This window comes from Manis pentadactyla, chromosome 4 (assembly GCF_030020395.1).
Source record: "Manis pentadactyla isolate mManPen7 chromosome 4, mManPen7.hap1, whole genome shotgun sequence".
Taxonomy (NCBI): domain Eukaryota; kingdom Metazoa; phylum Chordata; class Mammalia; order Pholidota; family Manidae; genus Manis; species Manis pentadactyla.
In genome coordinates, this window is record NC_080022.1 from 71590305 (window position 1) to 71617105 (window position 26801).

The window sequence follows — 26801 nt, forward strand, 5'->3', positions numbered from 1 at the left end:
ATGAAAATTATGTGAGATAAAGCAACCAAAATATCCATCATATTTTAAAAAGAAAATTTTAAAAACTAAAAGTTTATTATGTGAAAAGATCGACAAAATTGGTAAACATCTAGCCAGAGTAATGAAGAAAAAATGATGGAAGACACAAATTACCAATATCAGAAATGAAAACTAGATTAATCACTATAGCCCCAATGGGCATTAAAAAAGAATACTATGAGAAACTGTGTGTCTACAAATTTGATAACTTACAGTGAACCAATTTCTTGAAAGATATAAATTATCAAAACTCACACAAATAGAAATAGAGTATCTGAATAAGTCTGTATCTATAAAAATTGAATCAGTAATTTAAAATTACAATTAGTAATTTCTAAAAACCAGAGTATAAGCATCAGATGGATTCACTGGTGAATTCTACGAAATAAAACTAAATTACAACATAATTTAGTTATAAAGTAGGCAAAAGATCTGGGAAGCTCACTAAAGATAAGCATATGCAGTAAATAATAAATGCATAAATGCAGATAACTTTGATAAGATGATGCTCATCACTTGTCACTAGGTAATTGCAAATGAAAGTGAGAGTCCACTGCATATCTTTCAAAATGGATACAATTAAACTGCACACACATAACTGATTGCCAGTTGCTGACAAGGATGCAGAGCAGGAACTCTTCATTGCTGGTGGTAATGAAAAATGGTACAGCCATTTTGAAAGACATTTTGGCAATTTGGTAAGGCTATGGCAAGTTATAGTCTGTCTCTGAAACAACCTCACTGAAGATGAGGCAAAAGGTATCTTTTTGTGGCTTTATGGCTCATTTCTTTTTATCACTGAATAATATTCCATCATATGAATGTACCACAGTTTGTTTATTCATTCACCAACTAACGGACATCTTGGTTGCTTCCAGCTTTTGGAAATTATGAATAAAGCTGCCATAAACATTCATGTGCAGGTTTTGTGCAGACATAGTTTTTAAATTAGTGGAGTAAATTCCTAGGAGTATAATAGCTGGATTTTATGGTAAGGCTATGTTTAGTTATAAATAGTTATACAATGGCCAAAGCTTGAATAATTTGAGCAACAAAATAAATAATGTAGTATTGGATTATAGCCCTAAATATAAAATAATTATGAGTTCATGTTTATGTAAATAAATGATCAAATTAAGTAAGTGGGAAAGAAGAGACACATTGCCTGTGCAGAGGAATTTCACCCTGCCTTACAGAGACAGACTATAACTTGCCATTCCTTAAGTGCGCACTGAGCAGAGTAACTTCATTCTAAAGAGTACAGTATGGAAAGAGGGAAAAAGTAACTGTACAGTGGTGAAACCTGACAAACACTGCCTCAGCTAGTTGATCAAGATTAGCACCCACAGAGATGAATCATTTTGATAGTATATACCCTTGATATAATGTGATAAAAATGAGCACTTTACTTTTGCTGTCCTCTTCTCAAAATACCATATCCTAGCTAATTATAGGTTATGATTATGAAAAATAAAAACCACATAAATACTAATTAAGGGATATTTTACAACATACCTGATCAACACTCCTCAAAATTGTCAAGGTCATAAAAGCAAGGAAAGTGTGAGAAACCATTACAGCCAAGAAGAACCTAGGGATACGTGAGTACTAAGTTTAATATGGTGTCCTAGATGGAATCCTGGGACAGAAAAAAGACATTAGGAATAAGCTAAGGAAATCTGAATAAACAGTGGGCTTTAGTTAACAATAATGTGTTAAAATTGGTTCATTAATTGCACAATCTACTATACTAATGTAAGATGTTAGTAGTAGTAAGTGGGTGTTGGGTATAGAGGAACTCTGTACTGTATTTTGCAATTTTTCTGTAAATCTAACACTGTTACAAAAAGCTTATTTTAACAAAAGGAATTTCATTTTATATAACTATTAAAAATTCAGTTTTCTATATTGTTAGTATCAGTTGCCTGGGGATTTGGGATGGCAGGATGGAAAGTTTATGAAGAGGTGTGAGAAAAGTTTTGGGGGTGATGGATATGTTAATTATATTGATTGTGGTGATGATTTCACAGTTCTATTCATGTATCAAAAATCAAATTCTATGTTCAAATATTTATAGTTTATTATGTCAATTACATTCATTAAATCTTTATTTTAAAAAGTATAGGGCAAGCAGAAAAGAACTAATAAAGTAATAAACCTAACTCCAATTATATCGATAATTACAATGAATGTAAATGGTCTAAACAAGACCCACCTGTGTGTTGTATGTAAGAAGTCTACTTTAAACTTATTGATAGAGAATGTTAAAAAGCAAAAGAATGCAGAGAAAGATATGCCATACAAACACTATCAAATGAAAGTTGAACTGGTTGTATTAAAATCATACAAAGTTAACTTCAATATAAGTAAGATTAGCCAGGATTCAGAGGGACATTTATAATGCTGAAAGTGTCAATTCAATAAGACAGAAAAATCCTAAATGTATGTGAACTAATAATAGAGCTTCAAAATTCATGGAGTGAAAACTTACATAGGTGAAAAGATAAGTACAAAATCTACAAAGTTGAACTCTTCTATAATCATCTTTCAGTAACCTGTAGAAAAATTAAACAAAATCTGAAAGGATACAGAAGACCTAAACAACATGATCAACCAGATTGACACACTTGACAATTATAGTATACTTAACAACAATAGAAGATACTTTTTTCATAAGTACATGGAACATTCATCATCAAAAAACCATATTCTGGGTCGTAAGACAAACATGAAAAATTTTAAATAAATAAAAAACACTACAAAATATGTTTTCTGACTGTAGTGGAATTAGCTACAAATCAGTGTGAGAAAGATACTGGGAAAATCAGATACTTGGAAATTTAAACAACACACTTCTGGATAATCCATGATAAAGTCCTGAAGTAAATTAGAAAGTACTTTGAACAGAACATAATGAAAATACCGTCTGTCAAAATTTGTCAGATGCATCTGCATCATTATTCAGAGGGAAATGTGTAGAGTTCATATATCAGAAAAGAAGAAAAGTCTTTATATAACAATCTAAGCTTCTACATCCTAAAACTAGAAAAAGAGTAAAATAAGCCCAAAGAAAGTAGAGGGAAGTTAAGGTAAGAGCAGGAATCAATAATATAGAAAACAGAAAAATGATAAAGTCAGTGAAAATAAAAGGTGGTTCTTCGAAAAAATTAACTTCAGCCAGACTGACCCAAGAAAAAAGAAAATTACCAATATCTGGAATGAAATAGGGCTATAACTACAGATGCCACAGACATTAAAGAGTAATCAGCACCCTCGGAAGGATTAAAAATGACGGCGTGAGAGGTGAGACAGAGGCTTCCTCCTAAAACTGCATGTAATATGAAAATATAATTAATACAACTAATCCTGAAAGAGCAACAGGAAAGAGGACTGCACCAGACTGCATACACCAGGAGAAAAGAGCAGACCTCATGGAACAGGTAACATACCAAAGCTATGGCCTGGCAGGAACCAAACCTTCCTCCACCCCAGCTCACTGGTGGGAGGAAGAGAAACTGAGTGGGGAGGGAGTGGACTGCTGAATACCTAACTCCAGAGATCTGTTCTGGGAGCACAAACCTATATTTCCTGGTGCTTGCATAATACTCTCATGATTAGGGGGTTGGAAAGCTAAGATAGGCAGAATTCCTGGAGAGACTGAGATTCCAGCCACTTGTGGAAAGCAGGAATCCATATCCGAGTGCTCTGGGACAAAAGAAAGGTGGGCAGTCTGAGAGACTTCCTAACAAGGAGGCTCTTAGCAAGAGGGCTGCTAAAGGAGCAAGGATTGCACAGTTTACTGCTCAGGAAAAAGGACAGGTAGACAAAATTGTCCGGGTGCACTCTGCACAGCAGGTTGGGAGCTTTCACGATCTTCAGGTGCTCCAGCTTCCTGGCTGTCTACACATCTCCAAGGCCCCCCTCCGTGACATGCACCCTACTGCACTTTTCTCCCAGCCAGCCCCACCTGGCTCGCAAACTGGCAAACCCTACCCTGGCTTTAGGCCTGCCAGAGGGAAGATCTGTCTACAGCAACTACAAATGCAAAGCATAGAAACTTATACCTGTGTGTTCAGCCCACTGGTTCAGGCAGTGGAGACAGGCAGAGCAGCCGGGAAGGAGGAAACAGCTCTTTCCTCCCTCAAGGCCCCAACACCACTCCCCTGCAACCTCCGACATTGCATCAGGGGCTGAGCAGCTCCAAAGAGTGGAGCTTCTGGACACCAGAGGGCGCCATATACAAATATGAAGTGCCAAAGGAACATGGTTCAAAGTAAAATTATTAATACAACTCCTGTGAAAGATTTAAATGACATTGACCTCATGAATCTTCCTGAAAGGGAGTTCAAAATAAAAATCATTAACATGCTCATGGAGGTTCGGAAAGATATTCAAGAACAGCAATGAATTCCAGAGGGAGATCCAATCGTTGAACAGCACAGTGGAGGGGATTAAAAGCAGATTAGATACAGTGGAGGAGACAAGAAAGGAAATAGAAATTAGAGAAGAGGAATAAACAGAACTGAGGCACAGAGAGAAAAAAGGATCTCTAAGAATGAAAGAATATTGAGAGAACTGTGTGACCAATCCAAATGGAACAATATTCGCATTATAGAGGTTCCAGAAGAAGAACAGAGAGAGGAAAAGGGATACAAAGTGTCTTTGAGGAGATGATTGCTGAAAACTTCCCCAATCTGCAGAAGGAGATGGTCTCTCAGACCATGGAGATTCACAGATCTCCCAACGCAAGGGACCCAAGGGAGACACCACCACCAAGCCATATAGTAATTAAAATGGCAAAGATCAAGGATAAGGACTATTAAAAGAAGCTAGAGAGAGAACATACATACAAAGGAAAGCCCATCAGGCTATCATCAGACTTCTCTGTAGAAACCTTACAGGCCAGAAGGGAGTTGCATGATATATTTAATGCAGTGAAGCAGAAGGGCCTCGAAGAACAAAGAATACTTTACCCAGCAAGATAATCATATAAATTAGAAGGAGGAATTAAACAATTTCCAGATAAGCAAAAGCTGAGAGAATTTACCTCCCATAAACCATCTCTACAGTCTATTTTAGAGGGACTTCTATACGTAGAAGTGTTCCTAAGGTTTAATAGCTGTCACCAGAGGTAATAAAACTACAGTAAAGAAATAGAACAGCTATTTACTAAGCAAATGCAAAATTAAATTAACTATCCTCGAAAGCAGTTAAGGGATAGACAAAGAGTACAGAATATGATACCCAATATATAAAGAATGGAAGAGGAAGAAAAAGGAGGAGGAAAAAAATAAAAAGAACCTTTAGATTGTATTTGTAATACTGCATTAAGTTAGTTGTTAGACTCTTAGATAGTAAGGAAGTTAACCTTGAACCTTTGATAACCACGAACCTAAAGCCTGCAATGGCAGTAAGTACATACCTATTGATAATCACCTAAATATAAATGGACTGAATGCACCAATCAAAAGACATAGAGTCACTGAATGGATAAAAAAACAAGACCCGTCTATATACTGCCTACAAGACTTTCACGTTAAACCCAAAGACGTACACGGACTAAAAGTGAAGGGATGGAAAAAGATATTTCATGCAACTAATGGGGAGAAAAAGGCAGGAGTTGCAGTACTTGTATCAGACAAAATAGACTTCAAAATAGAAAGTCACAAAAGATGAAGAAGGACATTACGTAATGATAAAAGGGTCCATCCAACAGGAAGATATAACCATTATAAATATCTATGCACCCAACACAGGAGCACCCACATATGTGAAACAAATAGCAACAGAATTCAAAGGGGAAATAGAATACAATGCATTCATTCTAGGAGATGTCAACACTCCACTCACTCCAAAGGACAGATAAACCAGACAGAAAATAAGTAAAGAGACAGAGGCACTGACCAACACATTAGAAAAGATGGACCAAACAGACATCTACAGAACTCTCCACCCAAAAGCAGCAGAATACACATTCTTCTCCAGCACACATGGAACATTTTCAAGAATAAATCATATACTGGGTCATAAAAAGCCTCAGTAAATCCAAAAATAATGAAATTGTACCAACCAGTTTCTCAGACCACAAAGGTATAAAACTGGAATAAATTACGCAAAGAAAATGAAAAATCCCACAAACACATGGAGGCTTCACAACATGCTCCTAAATAACCAATGGGTCAATGACCAACTAAAAACAGAAATCAAGCAATATATGGAGACAAATGACAACAGTAATTCAACACTGCAAAATCTGTGGGACGCAGCGAAGGCCATGCTAAGAGGAAAGTATATTGCAATACAGGCCTACCTCAGGAAAGAAGAACAATCCCATATGAACAGTCTAAACTCACAGTTAACAAAACTAGAAAAAGAAGAACAAATGAGGCCCAAAGTCAGTAGAAGGAGGGACATAATAAAGATCAGAGCAGAAATAAATAAAATCGAGAATAATAAAACAATGGAATCAATGAAAGCAAGAGCCGGTTCTTTGAGAAAATCAACAAAATAGATAAATCCCATGCCAGACTTAAGAAAAAAAGAGAGTCTACTCACATAAACAAAATCAGAAATGAGAAAGGAAAAGTCACTACAGACACCACAAATACAAAGAATTATTAGAGAATACTATAAAAAATTATATGCTAACACACTACATAACCTAGAAGAAATGGACAACTTACTAGAAAAATACAACCTTCCAAGGCTGACCCAGAAAGAAACAGAAAATCTGAACAGACCAATTATCAGCAATGAAATTGAACTGGTAATTAAAAACCTACCTAAGAACATAATACCTGTACCAGATGGCTTCACCACTGAATTTTATCAAACATTTAGTGAAGATCTAATACCCATCCTCCTTAAAGTTTTCCAAAGAGTAGAAGAGGGAATACTTCCAAACTCATTCTAAGAGGCCAGCCAGCATCACTCTAATAACAAAACCAGGCAAAGACACCACAAAAAAAGAAAATTACAGACCAATATCCCTGATGAACATAGATGCAAAAATGCTCAACAAAATATTAGCAAACTGAATTCAAAAATACATCAAAAGATCATCCATCATGATCAAGTAGGGTTTGTTCCAGGGCTACAAGGATGGTACAACATTTGAAAATCCATCAACATCATCCACCACATAAAAAAAAAGGAGGCCAAAAACCACATGACCATCTCCATAGATGCTGAAAAACATTTGACAAAATTCAACATCCTTGCATGATAAAAACTCTCAACAAACTTGGTATAGAGGGCAAGTACCTCAATATAGTAAAGGCCATATATGACAAACCCACAGCCAACATTATACTTAACAGTGAGAAGCTGAAAGCTTTTCCTTTAAGATCGAGAACAAGACAAGGATGCCCACTCTCCCCACTTCTGTTCAAAACAGTACTGGGAGGTCCTAGCCCCAGCAATCAGATGACACAATGAAATAAAAGTCATCCAGACTGCAAGGAAGAAGTTAAACTGTCCCTGTTTGCAGATGACATGATAGTGTACATAAAAAACCCTAAAGTATCCACTCCAAAACTACTAGAACTAAATATATGAATTCAGCAAAGCTGCAGGATACAAAATTAATACAAAGACATCTGTGGCATTCCTATACACTAACAATGAACTAGCAAAGAGAGAAATCAGGAAAACAATTCCATTCACAGTTGTGTCAAAATGAGTAAAATACCTAGGAATAAACCTAACCAAGAAAGTGAAAGTCCTATACTCTGATAACTATAAGACGCTCAAGAGAGAAATTAGAGGATACCAATAAATGGAAAATATTCTGTGCTCATGGATAGGAAGAATTAATACTGTCAAAATGGCCATCCTGCCTAGAACAGTCTATAGATTCAATGCAATTCCTATGAAAATACCAACAGCATTCTTCAACAAACTAGAGATAATCATTCTAAAATTCATATGGAACCACAAAAGACCTGAATAGTCAAAGCAATACTGAGGAGAAAGAAAAAAGCAGGGGGGATTATGCTCCCCAACTTCAAGCTCTACTACAAAGCTGCAGTAATCAAGGCAATTTGGTACTGGCACAAGAACAGACCCATAGACCAATGGAACAGACTAGAGAGCCCAAATGTAAACCTAAGCATATATGGTCAATTAATATATGATAAAGGAGCCATGGACATATAATGGGGAAATGACAGCCTCTTCAACAGCTGGTGTTGGCAAAACTGGACAGCTACATGCAAGAGAATGAAACTGGATTATTGTGTAACCCCATACACAAAAGTAAACTCAAAATGGATCAAAGAATTGAATGTAAGTCATGAAACCATAAAACTCTTAGAAGACAACATAGGCAAAATCTCCTGAATATAAGTATGAGCAACTTCTTTCTGAATGCATCTCTTCGACTAAGGGAAACAAAAAGAAAAATGAACTCATGGGACCACGTCAAACTAAAAAGTTTCTGTACAGCGAAGGACACCATCAACAGAACAAAATGGCATCCTATGGTATGGGAGGGTACATTTGTAAATCACGTATCCGACAAGGGGTTTACATCCAAAATATATAAAGTACTCACATGCCTCAACACCCAAAAAGCAAATAACCCAATTAACAAATGGGCAGAGCATATGAAGACACAGTTCTCCAAAGAAGAAATTCAGATGGCCAACATACACGTGAAAAGATGCGCCACATCACTAATCATCAGGGAAATGCATATTAAAACCACAATGAGATAACACCTCACACCAGTAAGGATGGCCAGCATAGAAAATACTAAGGACAACAAATGCTGGCGAGGATGTGGAGAAAGGGTACCCTCTTACACTGCTGGTGGGAATGTAAGCTGGTTCAACCATTGTGGAAAGCAATATGGAGGTTCCTCAAAAAACTAAAAATAGAAATACCATTTGATCCAGGAATCCCACTCCTTGGAATTTACCCAAAGAATACAACTTCTCAGATTCAAAAAGACATATGCACCCCTATGTTTATTGCAGCACTTTTTACAATAGCCAAGATGTGGAAGCAACCTAAGTGTCCATCAGTAGATGAATGGGTAAAGAAGATGTGGTACATATTTGCAATGGAATACTATTCAGCTATAAGAAAGAAACAAATCCTACCATTTGCAACAACATGGATGGAGCTGGAGGACATTATGCTCAGTGAAATAAGTCAAACGGAGAAAGACAAATGCCAAATGATTTCCCTCATTTGTGGAGTGTAACAGTGAGACAAAACTGAAGAAACAAAATAGCAGCAGACTCAGAGACTCCAAGAAAGAACTAGTGGTTACCAAAGGGGAGGGGTGTGGGAGGGTGGGTGGAGAGGGAGGGAGAAGCGGATTGAGGGATATTCTGTTTAGTGCATTTGATGTGGGGCATAACCGGGAAAACAGTGTAGCACAGAGAAGGCAAATAGTGAATCTGTGGCATCTTACTACACTGATGTTCAGTGACTGCATTGGGGTATGGGTGTGGACTTGATAATATGGGTAAATGTATTAACCACATTATTTTTTTATGTGAGACCTTCATAAGTGTATATCAGTAATACCTTAATGTAAAATTTTTTTAAAAAGTAATAAAGTGAGATTTAAAGCAAATCTATTCACATAAATTTGACAACTTAGTTGAAATAGACCATTTCTGAAAAGACACAAACTACCAATATTCATTGAAGATGAAATAACAGAATGGAACTATATATGTTGAAAAAACTAAATTAGTATTGTTGCCTTCCAGAAAGGAACTCCTGACTCAGATAATTTTCCCAACAAGTTCTGTTAAATATTTGAGGAAGAAATTATACATGTTTTTGCAAGCTTGTCCAGAAAACAGAGACAGAATACTTCCTAACTTATTTAGTGAGCCATCTATAACTTAGTATCGAATCACGCAGAGACAGCAATTGAAAATAAAACTTCAAAATAGTATCTCTTGTAAGTATATATATATATATATAAATCTTCAGTAAAATATTAGTAAATAGAATCCAGGAATATTAAAAAAAAAAGTACACCAAAACCAAGAATAGTTTATCCTGGGAATTTAAGGCTGGTTTAGTATTTGAAAATTAGTAACTATATTCCACCATATTAGCAGACTAAAGAAGTAAAACCACATGGTCTGATCATACACACATAATATCAGAAAACGTTAACTTCAACAAGGAAAATTAGCCAGAAATTTTGGAAGCTATTTTGGCAATTTGGAGTGACTTTTTTTGGTCATTCATTCAATCCATAAATATTCATTCTTAACCAGTGCTTATTGAGTGCCTACTTTGTGCCTGAACTACTTAAAATATATAGTAATGCACATATTCTGAAGAAGCACTAGATAAAATTGAACAGCTAAGGTAAAAATTCTTAGCTAACTAGAAATACGAGGAAACTTTTTTATTTTAATAAGGGATATCTACAATAAAAAAAAACTTGCAGCTGACACCATAATTAATGATGAAAAACTGAATACTTTCTTTCTAAAATTGGGGTTAAGGCAGTGACATCACACAAGAGTCTCACCACTCTTGTTTAACATATTACTAGAAGTCCTAGCCAGTACAGTACGGCAAGAAAAGTAAATAAAAGGCATAGAGATTGAAAAGGAAGAAATAAAACAAACTATCTGTTCAAAGATAACATGATTGCCTTCATAGAAGAGGCCAAGAATATTTCTTTAATTTTCTATAAAGATATAAAGACTCCTAAAACTAATACATGAAATTAACAAGGTCGTAGTATACAAGATTAATATATAAAAATAAGTCATATTTCTATATAGTATCAATGAACAACTGTAAACATCTTTTAAAGTACCACTTTACTGCATTTCCAGTAAAAAAAGTAATAAATATTTAGGCCTAAGTCTAACAAAATATGTGCAGGTTCTGTATGCTGAAAACTATAAAACACTGATGAAAGAAATCAAAGACCCAAGTAAGTGAAGAAACATACTATGATCATGGATTGAAAGACTTGGTATAGTTGAGATGTTACTTCTCCCAATATACACAATCTCAATAAAGTCCCAGCAAGATCACTTTTGAAGACATGAGCAAACTTACAAGATTTATATGCAATGTTTAAAAAACTATAATAGCCAAAACAATTTATTAAAAAAAAAAAGTTGGAAGATTTACACTTTCAGATTTAAGACTTACTAGAAAGCTATATTAACCAACACAGTATGGTATTAATTCAAGAAATGGCACGTAGATAGATCAGTGGAACAGAACAGAGTCCAGAATAGACCCACATCAATATGGTTAATTGATTATTTTACAGAGGTGCAAAGACAATTCAGTTTTAAATGGATATATAAATGTGATAATTCCTTACAATGGAATATTATCCCACAATAAAAATGAGTGAATTACTAAAACACAGAATGGATGAACCTCGATTGCTAAACTATGCCAAATGAAAGAAACTAGTCTTAAGTGGTTGAATCTATTATAAAAGATATGAATCCATTTATAACATTTTGGGAAAGACAAAAGCTTTTATTTGAATTGCAGGGGTCGTGGTCATATCATTTGCCTTCCACATGGAGCAAATACATCATTTACATATCAAATATGCTTCCATGTTTTTCCTTTCTTTAACTTACGAACTTTGACTACATAGTTCAGCTTGACCCTAACATGATTGTAAACATAAATATTGATAATAAAATTGCATTTCTATAAGGCGACCATCTGAATGAAAAGATTTTCATAGCAGATTCTCAGACTCTGGATAGTATATCCAAGAACCAATCCCCACCTACTATTCTTTTACCCCTACTTCCTACCCTTGTTTGTTTTTTTCAGAGGTATTATTATTATTCATTTACTTCTTGTAGTAATCATTGTACAGTATGTACGAAGAAGCCCTGATCTAGGAACTAGAATACCTAGGTGAGTTTGGGCAAACCACTTAATGTTTATAACTTTGTTTTCACCTTGAAATAGGGATAATAAATACTTGTCTTGCTTATTTACTTCATTTGTAAAGATCTGATGAGCCAATGGAAACCATATTATATGTGGTAAAGTACTTGGTAAATAAGGTATCATTATGTTATTAAATATAAGAAACCAAGCAGTATTTGTGGTTTGTGGTATCTTATGGAAATCGAAGGAGGTTCAACTCTAAAAATTGTCATAATTTCTAAAATTAATGCAGAATGAATAATAAGGACTTTATAACCTCAAAGTTGAATACTCTAGTTTTATGATACATTAATTAAACTGTTAATCAAATATGAGATTCTGTTACAGCAAGTTTTGGATGCATAGCTAGATATTTTAGTACAAATTAAAGTTCTGAAAATATCAAGAAGAATAACAAGCAATATATGTTTTAAGATTAATTTGAATTATGAAGGAACTCATAGTTTTAAAGCTGTAGTTGTTTCTTTCTAGCAGTAGATGCCAGTAGAGTTCTTTTTAATGAAAAATTGAATTGCTTAAGTAATTTCATAGCAACAGCATCCTGGTCACATTACCATATATAGAATTATTGAGGATTAAGGATTCTACTTTCTATAGGGACTTTTTACCACATGGAAACAGGTGAAAAAAAATGTACAGATTTGAAATAGTATTTTCTAGATATTCATCTAGTGAAGCTTACTTTTTTCATTCTCTTTTTGCTGTAGTAATTTTGTTGTAAGCCTTATGCATTGTTTTAAATAAATTAATCTCAGTGTTTTTGTTAGGATTCTGGAATATCCGTACTTAACTCAAGCAAGCCACATTTGCACTAATAAAAGTAAAACTCAAAAAATGAATAAAATTCAGTGACTGAATATAGAGAAAATGGAGTTCCATGACATTACTTCCATTACTGCTGTGTCTGTCTTTGAACAACTTGGTGCTTGTTGGATAATTTACAAATACAGTCCTATCATTAGTCAAAAAACATTTTCAACTGTTTGGTGATTTTATTTTAATTTGTTAAAAATGAATGAATACTTTCTTCAACATGTATTTATTGAGTATGTGATGCATTTCACTTATGAATTCAAGCAACACACATAATTTGAGATATAGAATTTATGGAAAGCAAATTTTAACATAAAATTACAAAGTCAGTGGAAACAGGCGAAAACAGCTGATTTTTCTAGGAAGTAGTGGGAAACTTAGTGGAGAGGTGACATTTGTGGTGAGGCTTGATCAAGTCAAAGAATTGAAGAGTTTTTTTATCTGCTTCTGCCTATACAGACTCAGTCCATCCTCTGCTGCTGCTATTTACTCAGTGTTTTGTGTGAAGCGCTGTCAGGTGTTTAAATAAACAAATTATCAATTATTATACACATGTATTTTTATCTAAAGCTACAAAAAAAATTTAAGATGTTTAGTCTTATGGATATGCATAGTTGCCCATTTGTTCAGATTGATACTAATTTTATTACATAAAACACAGTGTACTCAAATGAGCTGTACTTGGTAAAATTCATTAGTCAATGTTCTGTGGGGGGGAAGGGGCTGTCCTAATTTGATTACTCAAATTTGATATTGTTCCTGTTTACTCAATTTGATGTCTTTGTTCCTGTGTATTCTATTTGTCAAGCAGTTAGTGGAAATCCGATCTAAAATATTTTTCACATAGATTTTTAAAAAGATCCTCCCTTCCCTCATTTATTCCTTTTTTCTTTCCTCATTGAGAGCCTCTAAAGAGAAAGCCACCCAAATTTTCTATGCTTTAATTTGTATCAAAAGGCAAGCACTCAAAATCATTGTTAAATGTCACAGGTTTCTTTTCCCCTATAAATGGACAATAGCAAATTTTATTTACTTTGAATTGGAGGAGGTATTTCTAAGTGAGACCTCCTAAATCAGGAATCAGGTAAGCAGTAGCCTTCAGTGTTGAGTTTTTAAAATTTATGTCTTAGTCAACTAGAAGAAATTTTTTCATCTCAATTGAAATTTCTTGCTGTGGCTGATTTTATGTAACTTAAAATCTTAATGTTTTGTTCTTTCAATTTTTAGAATGTTGTAAAATGTACTGGTGGTAGGCACTTGTCAGTAGATAAGTTTGATAAGCAATACTTTTTTGTAGTTCCTGTGTATATTAGACTTAATGAGTTAGCAACATTCAGTTCTTTTTTTAAGTGCTAGTTCAGATTTTTTTTTTTCAGTTAAAACATGTGTTATAAAGTTGTTTGCCTGAGTTTTGACATGTCCATTCCATACCAGTTTTCAATGAAAAGCTAACTGCTGATAAGGATTCATAAAATCTGTATGGTTAGCTGATTACTTGGGAAAAACACTACCTTTCTAACACTGTATTTGGAGAGTGGTTTGACCTTCAACTGTTTGTATAGGGTTGCAATACATATTTAAATGGTTTTTCTTTTTTTTTTTTTTTTTCAGTCTACTACATATATATGTAAAGCTTTATATTTAATGCCCTTATAACCTGTTTATAATATTAAAAAACTCTTATACATCAGCATTTTAGGCTGATACTGCAAGTCTTTAAAACCCCCATCTCCAGTTGAGGTGAAGAGTTTTACTAATAAGAAAGGCTCAGTAATATACTGTTTTATATTAACAGGAAACAGAACAGCAGTAGTGGTTTGAATACCCTGCAAACAGGAAGTTTGACACATGCATAGCTTTTAGCTTCTGTGTAAGAAGTTGTTGAGCTCCTTCTGGAAATATTTTCAGTTACTTTCAGTAAAGTGTTAATGCACATGAATGGCAGCTTATAGAGAACAACCCTGTAACCAGTATACAGGTACAACTGCTCTACAGAAGTTGGAAGGTTTTGCTAGCCGATTATTTCATAGACACTCTAAAGTTCCTGCACATGATCAGAAAACAGCTCTGGAAAATGACAGCCTTCATTTCTCTGAACATACTGCCTTATGGAACAGATCAAGTAAGTTTTTTTTAATGATACTTATAATTAGAAGCTAAACTACTAATTGGAGTTTTAGAATCAAACATAAGGAAGTATGTTTTGTTTGTCTTATGGTTTGCACAAGGACATTTTGCACGATGAAGTTGAAAAAAGTCCTATAAAAACTTGATTATAAGTTGAGCTAAATCATATAGTTCATTGTTTTGTTTTATGTATGACCATTTAGGTCATATCAGTGGGAAAATTTTCTATAAAATTCTTACATCATTTCTTGTATATATTACTGTTTTTTGTTTTTATTTTTGTTCTTTAATAAAAGTGAAATGCTTAAATTTTAGAAACAATGATTAGTTTATTTTTTAAAATATTCCTTGGATTTGCAAGCCTTAAAATTCAAAAGGGGCAAGCAGACTCTTGAATTTATAATTGTTTCTATTATATTTGCCATTTTTATTTTTAAATGCATGTGTAAAAGTTATTTCAGTTTTACAAACAGGATTTCTAATATAAAAGCATGGTATGATTATCCTATGTGAAATCTTATATATATAACATTATAAATAACAAAGCTCTCATAATTACATTTTATGTTTCTTCTAATTATGATTAAAGAGAGAAAAAATTGTTTCTGCATGCATCACATTCTTTCCAGGCACATTAAAATGTTTGGACTTAACTGGTTTGCTAAAACGGTAATATGTAACCATTTTTTGTGACATGAACTTTAAAACATAAATTTCACATATAAACAATACCTCCCTTTCACATCCCTCCCCAAGGTATTTTTGTCACTCTGATTAAAGGAACAATAGAATTACCCTTGGTACTCTTACCCTGTTTAGTGTGTTTGATCTTCTGATAGCACTAGGTTTTTGCCTCTTTCTGTTTATATATAAGCCATTAAGAAAGAAAACTCCGTTTAAAAAGAAAATAAAAACAAGAATGATTTACTTAATTTACTCCTTGGTTTAATATAGTATCTTCATGGTTCTATAGAGGCTTATTTGAATTATTTTTTTACTGCATCAGAATTTTTTACCTTTTTCAAGCTATTTTAGGGAGTAGGTAAAGAACATATGTTTGTATAAACTTTTTTTTACTCTAAAGGTTTTGATTATTAAGTAATTCTTAACTATCTAGCAAGTTGATGAATGAGGAGTCTCAACCATCTCCAAGTTAATGAACAGTTGAATATTGAAATAATAGTACATTATTAAAATTTACCATGAAACAGACGTTTGTTATTTCATTCCACTTGCCCTATTCTGATAAATTGAAAGTCTCCTACAGCTTTTCAAAAGTCATTTTTGTGCATTTGAAATATGTTTTAATTAAACATTCACTGAGGAATGAGAACAGTAGTGAATTAGTTTCTGTTTCACTAACACCTATTCCTCCAACAAGTGGGTGTTCAAAAACAACAAAAAATGTTACACACATAATAATGTGGAAACCATGGAGCTGTAGTGTTCTATTTAGATTGAATTGATATAGAGGAGGAAACACTGATACAGAAACAGAGGAATCCTATTGTTTCAAATTTCCAACATTTACTTTTGTGTTGAGAACAAATCTTTGTTCATTTATAGAGTGAGTTAAGGAAGGAATTTTGACTGAATGTAGTTTTCATACAAACCACATTCTTCAGAGTTACTTAAATCAGTTTACTTGCGTGACTTGTTTGACAAGAAAAAGGAATGTAATATCTCCAGATAATAAACACTCTGAATGTGCTTGTTCCCAGTAGTGCTATTTTAAGAAATCAACTAAGCACAGAAACTACATGTAATTTTTTAAAAATTTGGTTTGTGAACAATTGAGTAAAGATTAGTTACCAATTTAGGTGTGTAGGAAATGTAACAAGTTTTAGATAATCTAAGTTTTTTTTTTTTCCTCCAGTGACATTAAGTATAGGAAGAAATGCAAAATAAAGTTACATAGTAGCTCCAGGTGCTTTAAATGGGTTTCATCTTTTACTACTAAATTATGTAACAGGAATTCCTGTTTGATAACAAATATTTAACAGCGGATTCCATGCACATATAGTACATGAAGTTCAAAAAAAACATGGAGGAATTCTGCTTTCTGCTCTGACTCATAATCAATGGGAGTATTGACATTCATTGACTTCTCTCTTGTAAATTTATTATGGTTAGCTTTAAATTTTCTTTTGATCATAAATGGTGTGTTGAGTTACATACAATGCTGAACTTAAAGTTTTGCATGTTTTAAATCTTAGACTCTAAATACTTAATGAATATCTAATTGCAACATTTTAAGAACTGAATAAGTGAATACTATCAAACACTTCACTATTTCTCTTTCCCATGAATTGACAGGCTGTTTTCTCTGGCAGATACAAATCCATATTAATGAGTCTTAGGTTTAAATATTACATTGAACAGTGAGCAGTGTTGTATATAGGTTTTTTCAGGTAGATTCAAATAGCTAATTTGGCTGTGATATAAAAGTTTTTACCTTTCCAAAGCTCATACAGTCTTTAAGACAGTTCACTTCTTTGCTTATTTCTTAGTTCTCTAAATCAGTATCATTTCAGCTTCTGAGCTAGAAGACCTTCCACATTATCTTTTTTAATACTTTTCCATCTGCAACCATTCCATAAGCTTCTTAGTAGTAATCAATTTTTATTCATTTGACAAACTTTTATGGATTTACTCTATCATAATCTGTAAACAAGGCTCTGGGAAAAAAACAATCTAGTTCCTAACCTCAAAAACAGGAGTAAGAAGAAAAAACATACAAAAACATAATATTTATATAATGAAATTGTTGCTTAGCTTAATGTAAGAAGAAATTAACATGGAAGAGAAGATGGGCCTTCATGAATATTGATGGATGAGTAAAACTTTGAGACTCAGAGGAGGAAAAGGTTATTTTATTATTAAAGAAAACACGCAAATATGTGAAAATATGAAAATTTGGGATTTACTTTAAAAATATATACAGTAAGATACTGTCTGGAAAAGTGGTCTGAGGATCTGATCTTTGAAAGCTTTCTAATGGATATTTTGAATTTTGGACTACGTTCTAATGGACAGTTGGGAGCCGAAGCAGTTTTTTAAAGTGGAAAATACTATGTAATGCAACCTTTGTTAAAACAACCTAAAGATTTTTATTTTAACTAGTGTGATACAGGAAAAGTTGATTGCATATTCTCTACAGGGAAATGTATATAGCTACTATACATTTGCTATTTGAGCTGGGCACTTAATTAGAACCACTTTTGGTCACTACATGGACAAGACAAAGAATAGTCAGACAATGGATTGCCTTTAAAATAACAATGCTTATTTAGAATGTTTCTTCAGCCTGGAATTCCCTTTCCTTCTACCAATGGTGAGATTTGCTAAGACTGCTCAAATATTACCTGGGTAACAAAATCACCAAGGCATTCTATTGTTCTCTCCTTCATACTTAATAGAATTAATGGTCTTTTCCTATATTCTTATATCATCTTATACTCACTTGTAGTATGGTTTGTTTTATAGTATTAAAATCATATTACATTGTCCGTAGTTACCTATCTTCCATTTTTTACTTGGTGAACTTCCAGAAGACACAGAACTTGTCAATTTATTTTGATATTGCTAACATAGTTCTCAGTGTTGAGAAGTTTGTCAGATTAACATTAAATTTCTTTCTACTACACTATTATACTAACAAGCTTTCTCTAGTTTGTTCTGTTGTGATCTTTGCAATTTATTTTAAAGGCCTATTGTCACTAATCAAAGGCAGTGAAATGCTGACCTGACCCAGGAAAATGCCAGATTCCAGAGGCACTGGCTTTTCAATGTTACCTGTGTATTTTTATCATGATTGTTTATATGAATTTGAGTAATCGGCAGACTCTAAAGCAAAAGTAAATAATTGGGATAATAAATGATTTGAAATTAGAAAATGTTTCCATGGGCTATTTAACAGTGCCAATATAGTAAGAAGCTTATACTTGTTTGTTTTGCAACAATAACCATACTACATGGTTAGAGAAGAAGGAAGATGAAGTATGTACTCCATGTTGTATCTTGCTACTCAAACTGTTGTCCTAGTCTAGCAGCATTCCCATCACCTGGGAGCTTGCTAAAAAAGAACCCCAGGTCCGATTTAGGCATACTGAGTCAAAGTCTGTCTGCATTTAAAAAATTTCTTCTAGCTGGTTCATATGCACATTAAAGTATGAGAAGCACTCTCTCCCTAATAACATTTTAATTTGATTACCAAGAAATATATCTTTGCTGGAGAAAATGTGCAAACCATAGAAAAGAACAAAGAAAACATTAAAAATCATACACAATCCCACCAAAAAATAACCACCTTAACATATTTGTATATCTAGTCTATTTTGTACATAGATAGCAAATTTCCACCAGCCCCTAAATTCATATCTTTCAGTAGACAGTGTTTCATAACATTTGTCCTTATAAGAGAGAGTTGTTCTACAATATCTTTTAAGATGGCTGTTTTGTATTCAATCATGATATACCACAGTTTATTTAACCTATCACTGGCCATCTAGATTGTTTTTCATTTTTTGCTATTATATTAAAAAATGTTGTGATAAACATCCTTGTAACTGAATCTCTTTGCATATTATTATTTTTTACTTTGTAGGACAAATTTTAAAAACTATGAGGCTTTTGTATCAAATTAATTGCATCTAAGATATATGTGTAATATATCCTTTTGTCATTAAATTTGTTTTAGTATTCAGAGAAAACATGTTTAAAATTCCCTAGTATAATTTTCTGGCACATCAAGCATTCTTTATTTTCTCCTTTATTATTAGTGTTTATCAAAATTTTTCAGTTCTCAAAATTAAACTTTCCCACTTTTCAGAAGTGATCAATTATTAGTAGCAAATGTTATGAGAAGCATTTTTTTGTTGCTGAATAGAGAATTATCCTTAGATGTTCCTTAGTAATCAACATAGTATGATCTATTTGGGTTGTATGTTCAGTCATATTATAAAGTATATCCCATAATTCTAATTGTGCAATATAGCAGTAACTCCTACCACTTAACTCTCACATTTCCTGGGTAGAATGTTATTATATATATTATCACATGAAACATTTATTTACTGTATGTCAGGCACTGTTCAAAGCACATTGTGTATATTAGTTTGTGTAATCCTTTTTAAAAAACCTGTAAGATAGGTACTATTAATATTCATATCTTACTGATGAAAAGACTGAAGCACATTGAGGTAAATTAATTTCCACAAGATAACATATTTCAGTGGTTGAAATTTGATCCCAGGCAGTCTGACTCCAAAGTCCATGTTCTTAATCACTATTCTGTGAAACTCTATGTGTGTGTAAGAAAAACAGGTCTCTGGTTCCCATAGTAAAGATTTGTGTCTGAGGTTTCTTGTTTGATACGGCATATTATGGGGACCCAAAAGACCAACATGCTAGTCAGAGAACTTTGAAAATAGATGTCATCCACAAAAAGCTAATAAATTGAAACTGGAGGAATGATGAATTCTCTGAGGCAGTGAATATTACTTGCAAATTCTAATACAATGTCTGCTCTTAACTGGGGTCTTTTTATGGCTATATAACAAATATGGCCCACTTGGGTTACAAATAATGTCTCATCTTTTGCGTATTCAAATTAATCATTCCCACCCATCTCCTCAAATTAGCAAGACTTCTAAGTAGCTCTCTCCTTGGGGTCTTCCAGCCCCCTTTAAGTATTGCTAAAGTTCTGAGAGTTTACTCAGTACAGAGAAGCTCATCTTCTTTCCAAAGCTTAAATGAAGAAAGAGATGAATATTTTTATTAATGTTTAAGCTAATGATCTCATCTTCAACTGCTGTTGAATTTGCCAGTGCCACATAGTTACATAGTTTCAAACCATTCCCACAGAACGTGATGTATCTTTGCTCTTGAGGTGATGCCACTGATACCTTGTGCGGACCTTCGTGGTTCTTAATAGAGGGTGATCCACTCTTACCAGCATCATGCTCATTCAAGTGTCTTATCACAGGATTTAGTGCCTTTAATTTATATTTGGTATGCTTAGCTTAACTTCCATGCCAGGTTGGATGTGCAAGCAGGTGCTTTCAGCCCATCCCCACACTGTACCAAAATTAGCCTTCCTTTCTTGAACATCTTGTGCAGGTAAAGCAAACTGGTTGTCACTAACCCAAATATAGCTCACAGATATCTTTTGTTTAGTTTTCATGGTCTTTTTTTAATAATTGAATTTGATACAATTATTTTACATGTAAGTATAAAATACAATGATTTTTAAAACAAAAGATTTCATATTTATATCTGGGCTTTTATATTCTGGAACCACTAAAAAACTGATTTCAGTGGCCTCTTAATTCCCACATGTGAATAAATGGGCAGTACTGAACAACTACCTTCTTTAGTTAGAATTTATACTGATTTGCTCTAGCCTTCACTATTTCTGTTGTTTTACCTGCCTGGCCTCTGTAGTCACTTGAATCTGGACTGTAGAGCCTGTGATGTCTAGCCTAAGTCACCAACTCAGATTCTCCTTTCTCTTTGATGCAGCTTCTTTTGCGTGTGTTCCTACTCATGGGTCACAGATAACATCAAAAAATTTCATGAAAGAAATTCTGGTAATTCTGAACCTTAGTAAAAATGGGGTCTAAGTTTTGAACCTTTCCTTTCAGAATTTCTCTTTTATTTTGAATGCAGATCTACTTACCTCCTTACCTTTAATTAGCTCTGTTTACCATAGGGTATTGAGTCGGAACAGCCTTTGTTAAATCATCCCCCCAAGGTAATGAATATCTACCAGCCTTACATTTACATAATTAAGTTGTCCACTGAAGTGATTCTTGCCACAGCAGAGATCTGCTTCAGGCAGACTGTCTTTACTTAGTTAAAGAAGCACTTGACAACTTTTTAAAAAATCAAAGTATAATTTACAAACTGTAACTCACTATTTGTAAGTGTACAATTCAGTGTTTATTAATAAATTTATAGAATTGTGCAGCCATCAACATAATGCAATTTTAGAACATTTCCATCACTCCAAAAAGTTCTTTTGTTCCTTTTTGCAGCCAGGCCTCACTTTCTCTTAATCTCAAAACACCGATCTGTTTTCTGTCTCCACAGATTTCCTTTTCTGGACATTTTAAGTAAATGGAATTATACAATATGTAACCTGTTTTTTCTGGCTTCTTGCACTTAGAATAATGTTTCTGAGGTTCATCTGTGTCATTGAACGTACCCATAGTTGGTTCCTGTTTATTGCTGAATTATACAGTTGACACTTGAACAACGTGGATTTGAACTCTTGTTGGTCTACGTATGTGTGGATTTTTTTTCAATACATACATTGGAAAACTTTTTGGAAGTTTATGACAATTTGAAAAAATATTTTCTTTTCTCTAGCTTTTTATTGTAAGAGTACAGTGTGTAATACATACACAAAATATGTGTTAACCAACTTATTGTGAGATTGGTAAGGCTTCTGGTCAACAGTAGGCTATTACTAGTTTTGGAGGGAGTCAATGGATTTTCAACTGCACACAGGGGTTAGCATCCTGAACCTGGCTTCCCTAACTGCATTGTTCAAAGCTCAACTGTACTATTTTGTATGGATATAATATATTTTGTTTATCCATTCAGCAATTGATGAACATTGGGATTGTTTTCAGTTTTTTGGTTATTTGGATAATGTTGCTATAAACATTTGTGTACGAGACTGGGTGGCCATACCCTTTAATTTCTCGTGAGTTATTATTTAGGAGTAGCATTGCTGTGTCATACAGTAAGTTTATGTTTATCATTTTAAGGAACTTCCAAATTGTTTTCCTAAGTGCCTTTGTCATTTTATATTCCCTCCGCAATGTATGAGGCTTATAGTTTCTTCACATCCTTGTTAATATTTAGTTTCATCAATCTTTTTTATTGTAGCCATTGTGGTGTGTGTGAATTGGTATTTCCCTGTGGTTGCAGTTTGGATTTCCATACCTCTGGTGTTGAGCATAGTTTCTTGTTCTTAGAAGCCACTTGTATATCTACTTTTAAGAAATGTATTTTCAAATCTTTTGCTCACTTTCAAAATTAAGGTTTTTTGTCTTATCAAGTCTTAAAAGTTCTTATATGTTCTGAACTCAAGTTCTTTACCAAATATATAATTTGCAAATGTTATCTCCCAGCCTGTGGCTTGTCTTATTTTCTTAAATGATGTTCTTGAAGAGCAAAAGTTTTGTCATTTTAATGGGGTCCAGTTTATCATTTTTTTTCTTTGTAGATTGTACTTTTGGTACTAGATTTTAAGATATTTTTGTCTCACCCACAATAATGAAGATTTTTATTCTGTGCTTTCATCTGCAAATCATTTTTTGAGTTAACTTGTATATGGTGTGATGTATGAAATTCTTTTTTTCTTCTTCATGTGGATATCCACTTTTTATTGCACCATTTGTTGAAAAGACTTTTTCTTCTCCATTGAATTGTCTTGGCACCTTTATCAAAAATCAAATGACTGTAAATGTAATTCTTAGTTTTGTCCTAGTGATCTGTGTATGTCTATCCATATGCCAATAACACGCTGTCTTGGTTACTCTAACTTTAAAATAAGTAATGTCTATTTAAAATAAGTAAAGATTAATGAAATCAAGTAAGTCCTCCAATTTTGTTCTTTTCTAAAATTGTTTTGGCTCTTCTAGGCTCTTTCCATATAAATATTAGCATCAGCTTGTCAGTTTCTATAGAAAAGCCTGTTGGGATTTTCATAGGGATTGTATTGAAGCTTTAGATTAATTTGAGGAGAATTTATTATGTCTTTTCAATATTGAGTCTTGCAATCCATGAACATGAAATATCTCTCCATTACTTTGATGTTCTTTAATTTCTGTACAGTGTTTTCTATTTTTTAGTAAACAAGTCTTTTTAAAATTGATTCTTGAGTATTTTATTTCTGTTAATACTACTAAAAATGAAGCTGTTCCTTAATGTCATTTTTGGATTGTTTGTTCCTAGTGTGTTAAAATGTTATTGATTTTTTTTGTATGTTAATCTTACATCCTATTATGTTGATAAACTTATTAGTTCTAGTAGTTTCTTCATAGAGTCCTGAGAATATACATATAGAATGAAGACATCTGCAAATAATGACACATTTATTTCTTTCTTATAGATCTGTATGCTTAAAATATTTTTTCTTATCTCATTGTACTGGCTAGAACCTCTAATACAAAGTTGCATAGAAGTGAGTGCAGGCATCTTTGTCTTATTCCTAGTCTTTGGGACAATCCATCTATTACCACTGCATATGATGTAAGCTGTAGGGCTCCCCCACTCTCTTACCAGCTTGAGGAAGTTTCCCTCTAGTCCTAGTTGGTTGCAGGGTTTTATCACAGGTGTTAAGTTTTGAGGAATGTTTCTTCTACATATATAGAGATGATTATGTAGTTTTGTCTTTTATTCTTTTAATATGATGTATTCCATTTGTTGAACCAGCTTTGCTTTCCTGGGATAAATCATACATTGTCATGGTGTACAATCCTTTTAAATACTGCAAAATTCAGTTTGCTAATATTTTGATAAATATTTTTTGTGTTGTGATAGATATTGTTCTGTAATTTTCTTTTGATCTTTAACTTTTTCTCTAGCTTTGATATCAGGCCTAATAGAATAAGTTGGGAAATGTTATATCCTCTATATCCTGAAAAAGTGTGTGTAGCATTGGTATTACATCTTTGAATGTTTCATAGAATTCCTCAGTGAAGCCATCTGGATCTGAGTTTGTTTTTTGTGGGAAAAATTCTAATTACTAATTCAATATTATTTATTTATTTATTTATAGGGTTTTTTCTTATTTTCTATTCTTCTTGAGTTAGGTTTGGTAATGTGGATCTTCCTATGAATCCGTCTGTTTCATCTAAGTTATATAATTGGCATAGAGTTGTTTGTAATACTTCCTTAAAATCCTTTTAATTTCTTAGCATCAGTGGTAATGCTAGAGAAATTGTTACCTTTTTGGTCCTGATTTTGGTATTTGTATCTTCTCTGTTTTGTATTCTTTTGGTTTATTTTAATTTTTGGTTAGTCTAGTGTTTGTCAGCAATACTTTTGGTCATTCATTTTCTCCTTTATTTTTCTATTTTCTATTTCATTGAATGTTGCTCTGATGTTCTTCTTGGTTTTGGTTTAATTTGCTCTGCTTCCTTGAGTTTCTTAAGGTGTAAGCTTAAATTATTGATTCAAGACCTTTCTTATTTTCTAATAGGTGTTTAAAGCTATGAATCCCTCTAAACTCTGCTTTATCTACAACTCATAAATGTTGATTTCTTGTAGGTTTCTTTCTATTCAGTTCACAATAGTTTATGATTTCCCTTGGAATTTCTTTGTGATTGAAATCCAAATATTTGGAAGTTTCCAAAATTGTGCTCTGTTGTTCGTTCCTAATTTAATTCTTCTGTGATCAGAGAACATATTTTGAATGATTTTTTTCAAATCCATTCAAATTATTTTGCCATTTTTTGTATTGCTTAGCATATGGTTAATATGGAGAATTTCCATGTGTACTTTAAAGTATTCTGCAGTTAGGCACTGTTTTATAAATGTAAGTTTTAATGTAAAATTTTTCAACTTTTCTATAAGCTTGCTGATTTTCTATCTAGTTTTCCTGAGAGGACTATTGAAATTTCCAACTATAATTTTTGAATTGCCCAGTTCTCCTTTCAATTCTATCATTTTTGTTTCAGTATTTTGGGGACACTTATTCAATGCATATACATTTCTACTTATTAAATTCCTCATATTTATTGGCCCTTTATAATTATGAAATGTCCTTTCTTGTCTCTAGTAATATTTCTTAATGTCTGTTTTATCTGATATCAGTATAGGTATCCCAGCTTCTTGTGGTCACTGTTTGTTTATCTTATGGTATATCTTTTTCTCTCCTCCTACTTTCAGCCTTTTTATATCTTTAAATCTAAAGTGTGGCTCTCGTATACAGCATATAATTAGACCTTGCTTTTTTTAATATAATCTGATCATGTCTGCTTTTTGATTTGTTTGTTCCATTCATATTTAATGTAATTATTAATATGATTTATGTCTTCCATTGTGCTATTTGTTTCCTGTATTTCTTATAGTTTTGTTGTTGTTCTTCTTGTCCTACTTCTGTGGTAAAGAAATATTTGTAGAGTGCTATTTAAATTCTCTCTGATTTTCTAACTAAAATTTTTAAAGATATTTTCTTAATTATTGATTTAGGGATTGTAATATGCATTTTGTCTTATCACAGTCTACTTCAGGATATTACTGACAATTCTAGTAAGATATTTTGATCCAATATAGCTCCATTTATGCAACTTTCTATTATTATTTCCACATATATTACATATATATTTTATAAACCCAGCAATGTAGTGTTACAATTATTATTTCATACAATTTTAAGTCCTTTAAAGAAATTAAGAGAAAACAGAAAAATATATATTTATTTAGTCTTTACTTATGTATTTATTATTTCCAGTGTTCTTCATTTCTTTGTCAATTTGAGTATTGTCTAGTGTCATTTTCTTTCAGCTTGAAGGATGTTAAGTATTTTTGCTTATAGTGAATATCCTCAGTTGTTGTGTATATGGGAGTGCCTTTATTTCAGCTTTGTTTGTGAATGATAGTGTTCCCAGATAGAGAATTATTATAAACAGATTTGTTTCCTCTTCCTTTTAGCACTTTGAATATATCATTCCGCTGCCTTCTGGCCTCTCTTATTTCTTTCAAGTAGCCATCATTGTTCATATTGTTTTTCCCCTTTACATGATTAGGAATTTTTTTCTTGCTGCTTTCAATATTTCCTCTTTGTTTTTGTCTTTCAACAATTTGAATATGAATGTGTCTAGGTACACACCTCTTTTTGTTTTTCCTACTTGGCATTAGTTAAACTTATTAGATCTGCAGTTTAA

The 26801-nt window shown here is 33.0% G+C and overlaps 1 protein-coding gene across 2 annotated transcripts in view; it reads left to right on the forward strand.

Moving 5' to 3' along the window:
- Positions 1-26801, forward strand: part of PRKACB (protein kinase cAMP-activated catalytic subunit beta) — a 112061-nt gene that overhangs the window by 33291 nt on the left and 51969 nt on the right. Inside the window, exon 1 of one of the 2 annotated variants that reach the window (XM_036890126.2) lies at positions 14624-14893. The exons of the other annotated variant lie outside the window; for it this stretch is intronic. Within the exon in view, the coding sequence (XP_036746021.1) occupies positions 14710-14893 (184 nt within the window). The 5' untranslated portion in view covers positions 14624-14709. Of the gene's footprint in view, positions 1-14623; positions 14894-26801 lie in introns of those variants that run through there. 2 annotated transcript variants of the gene reach the window in all.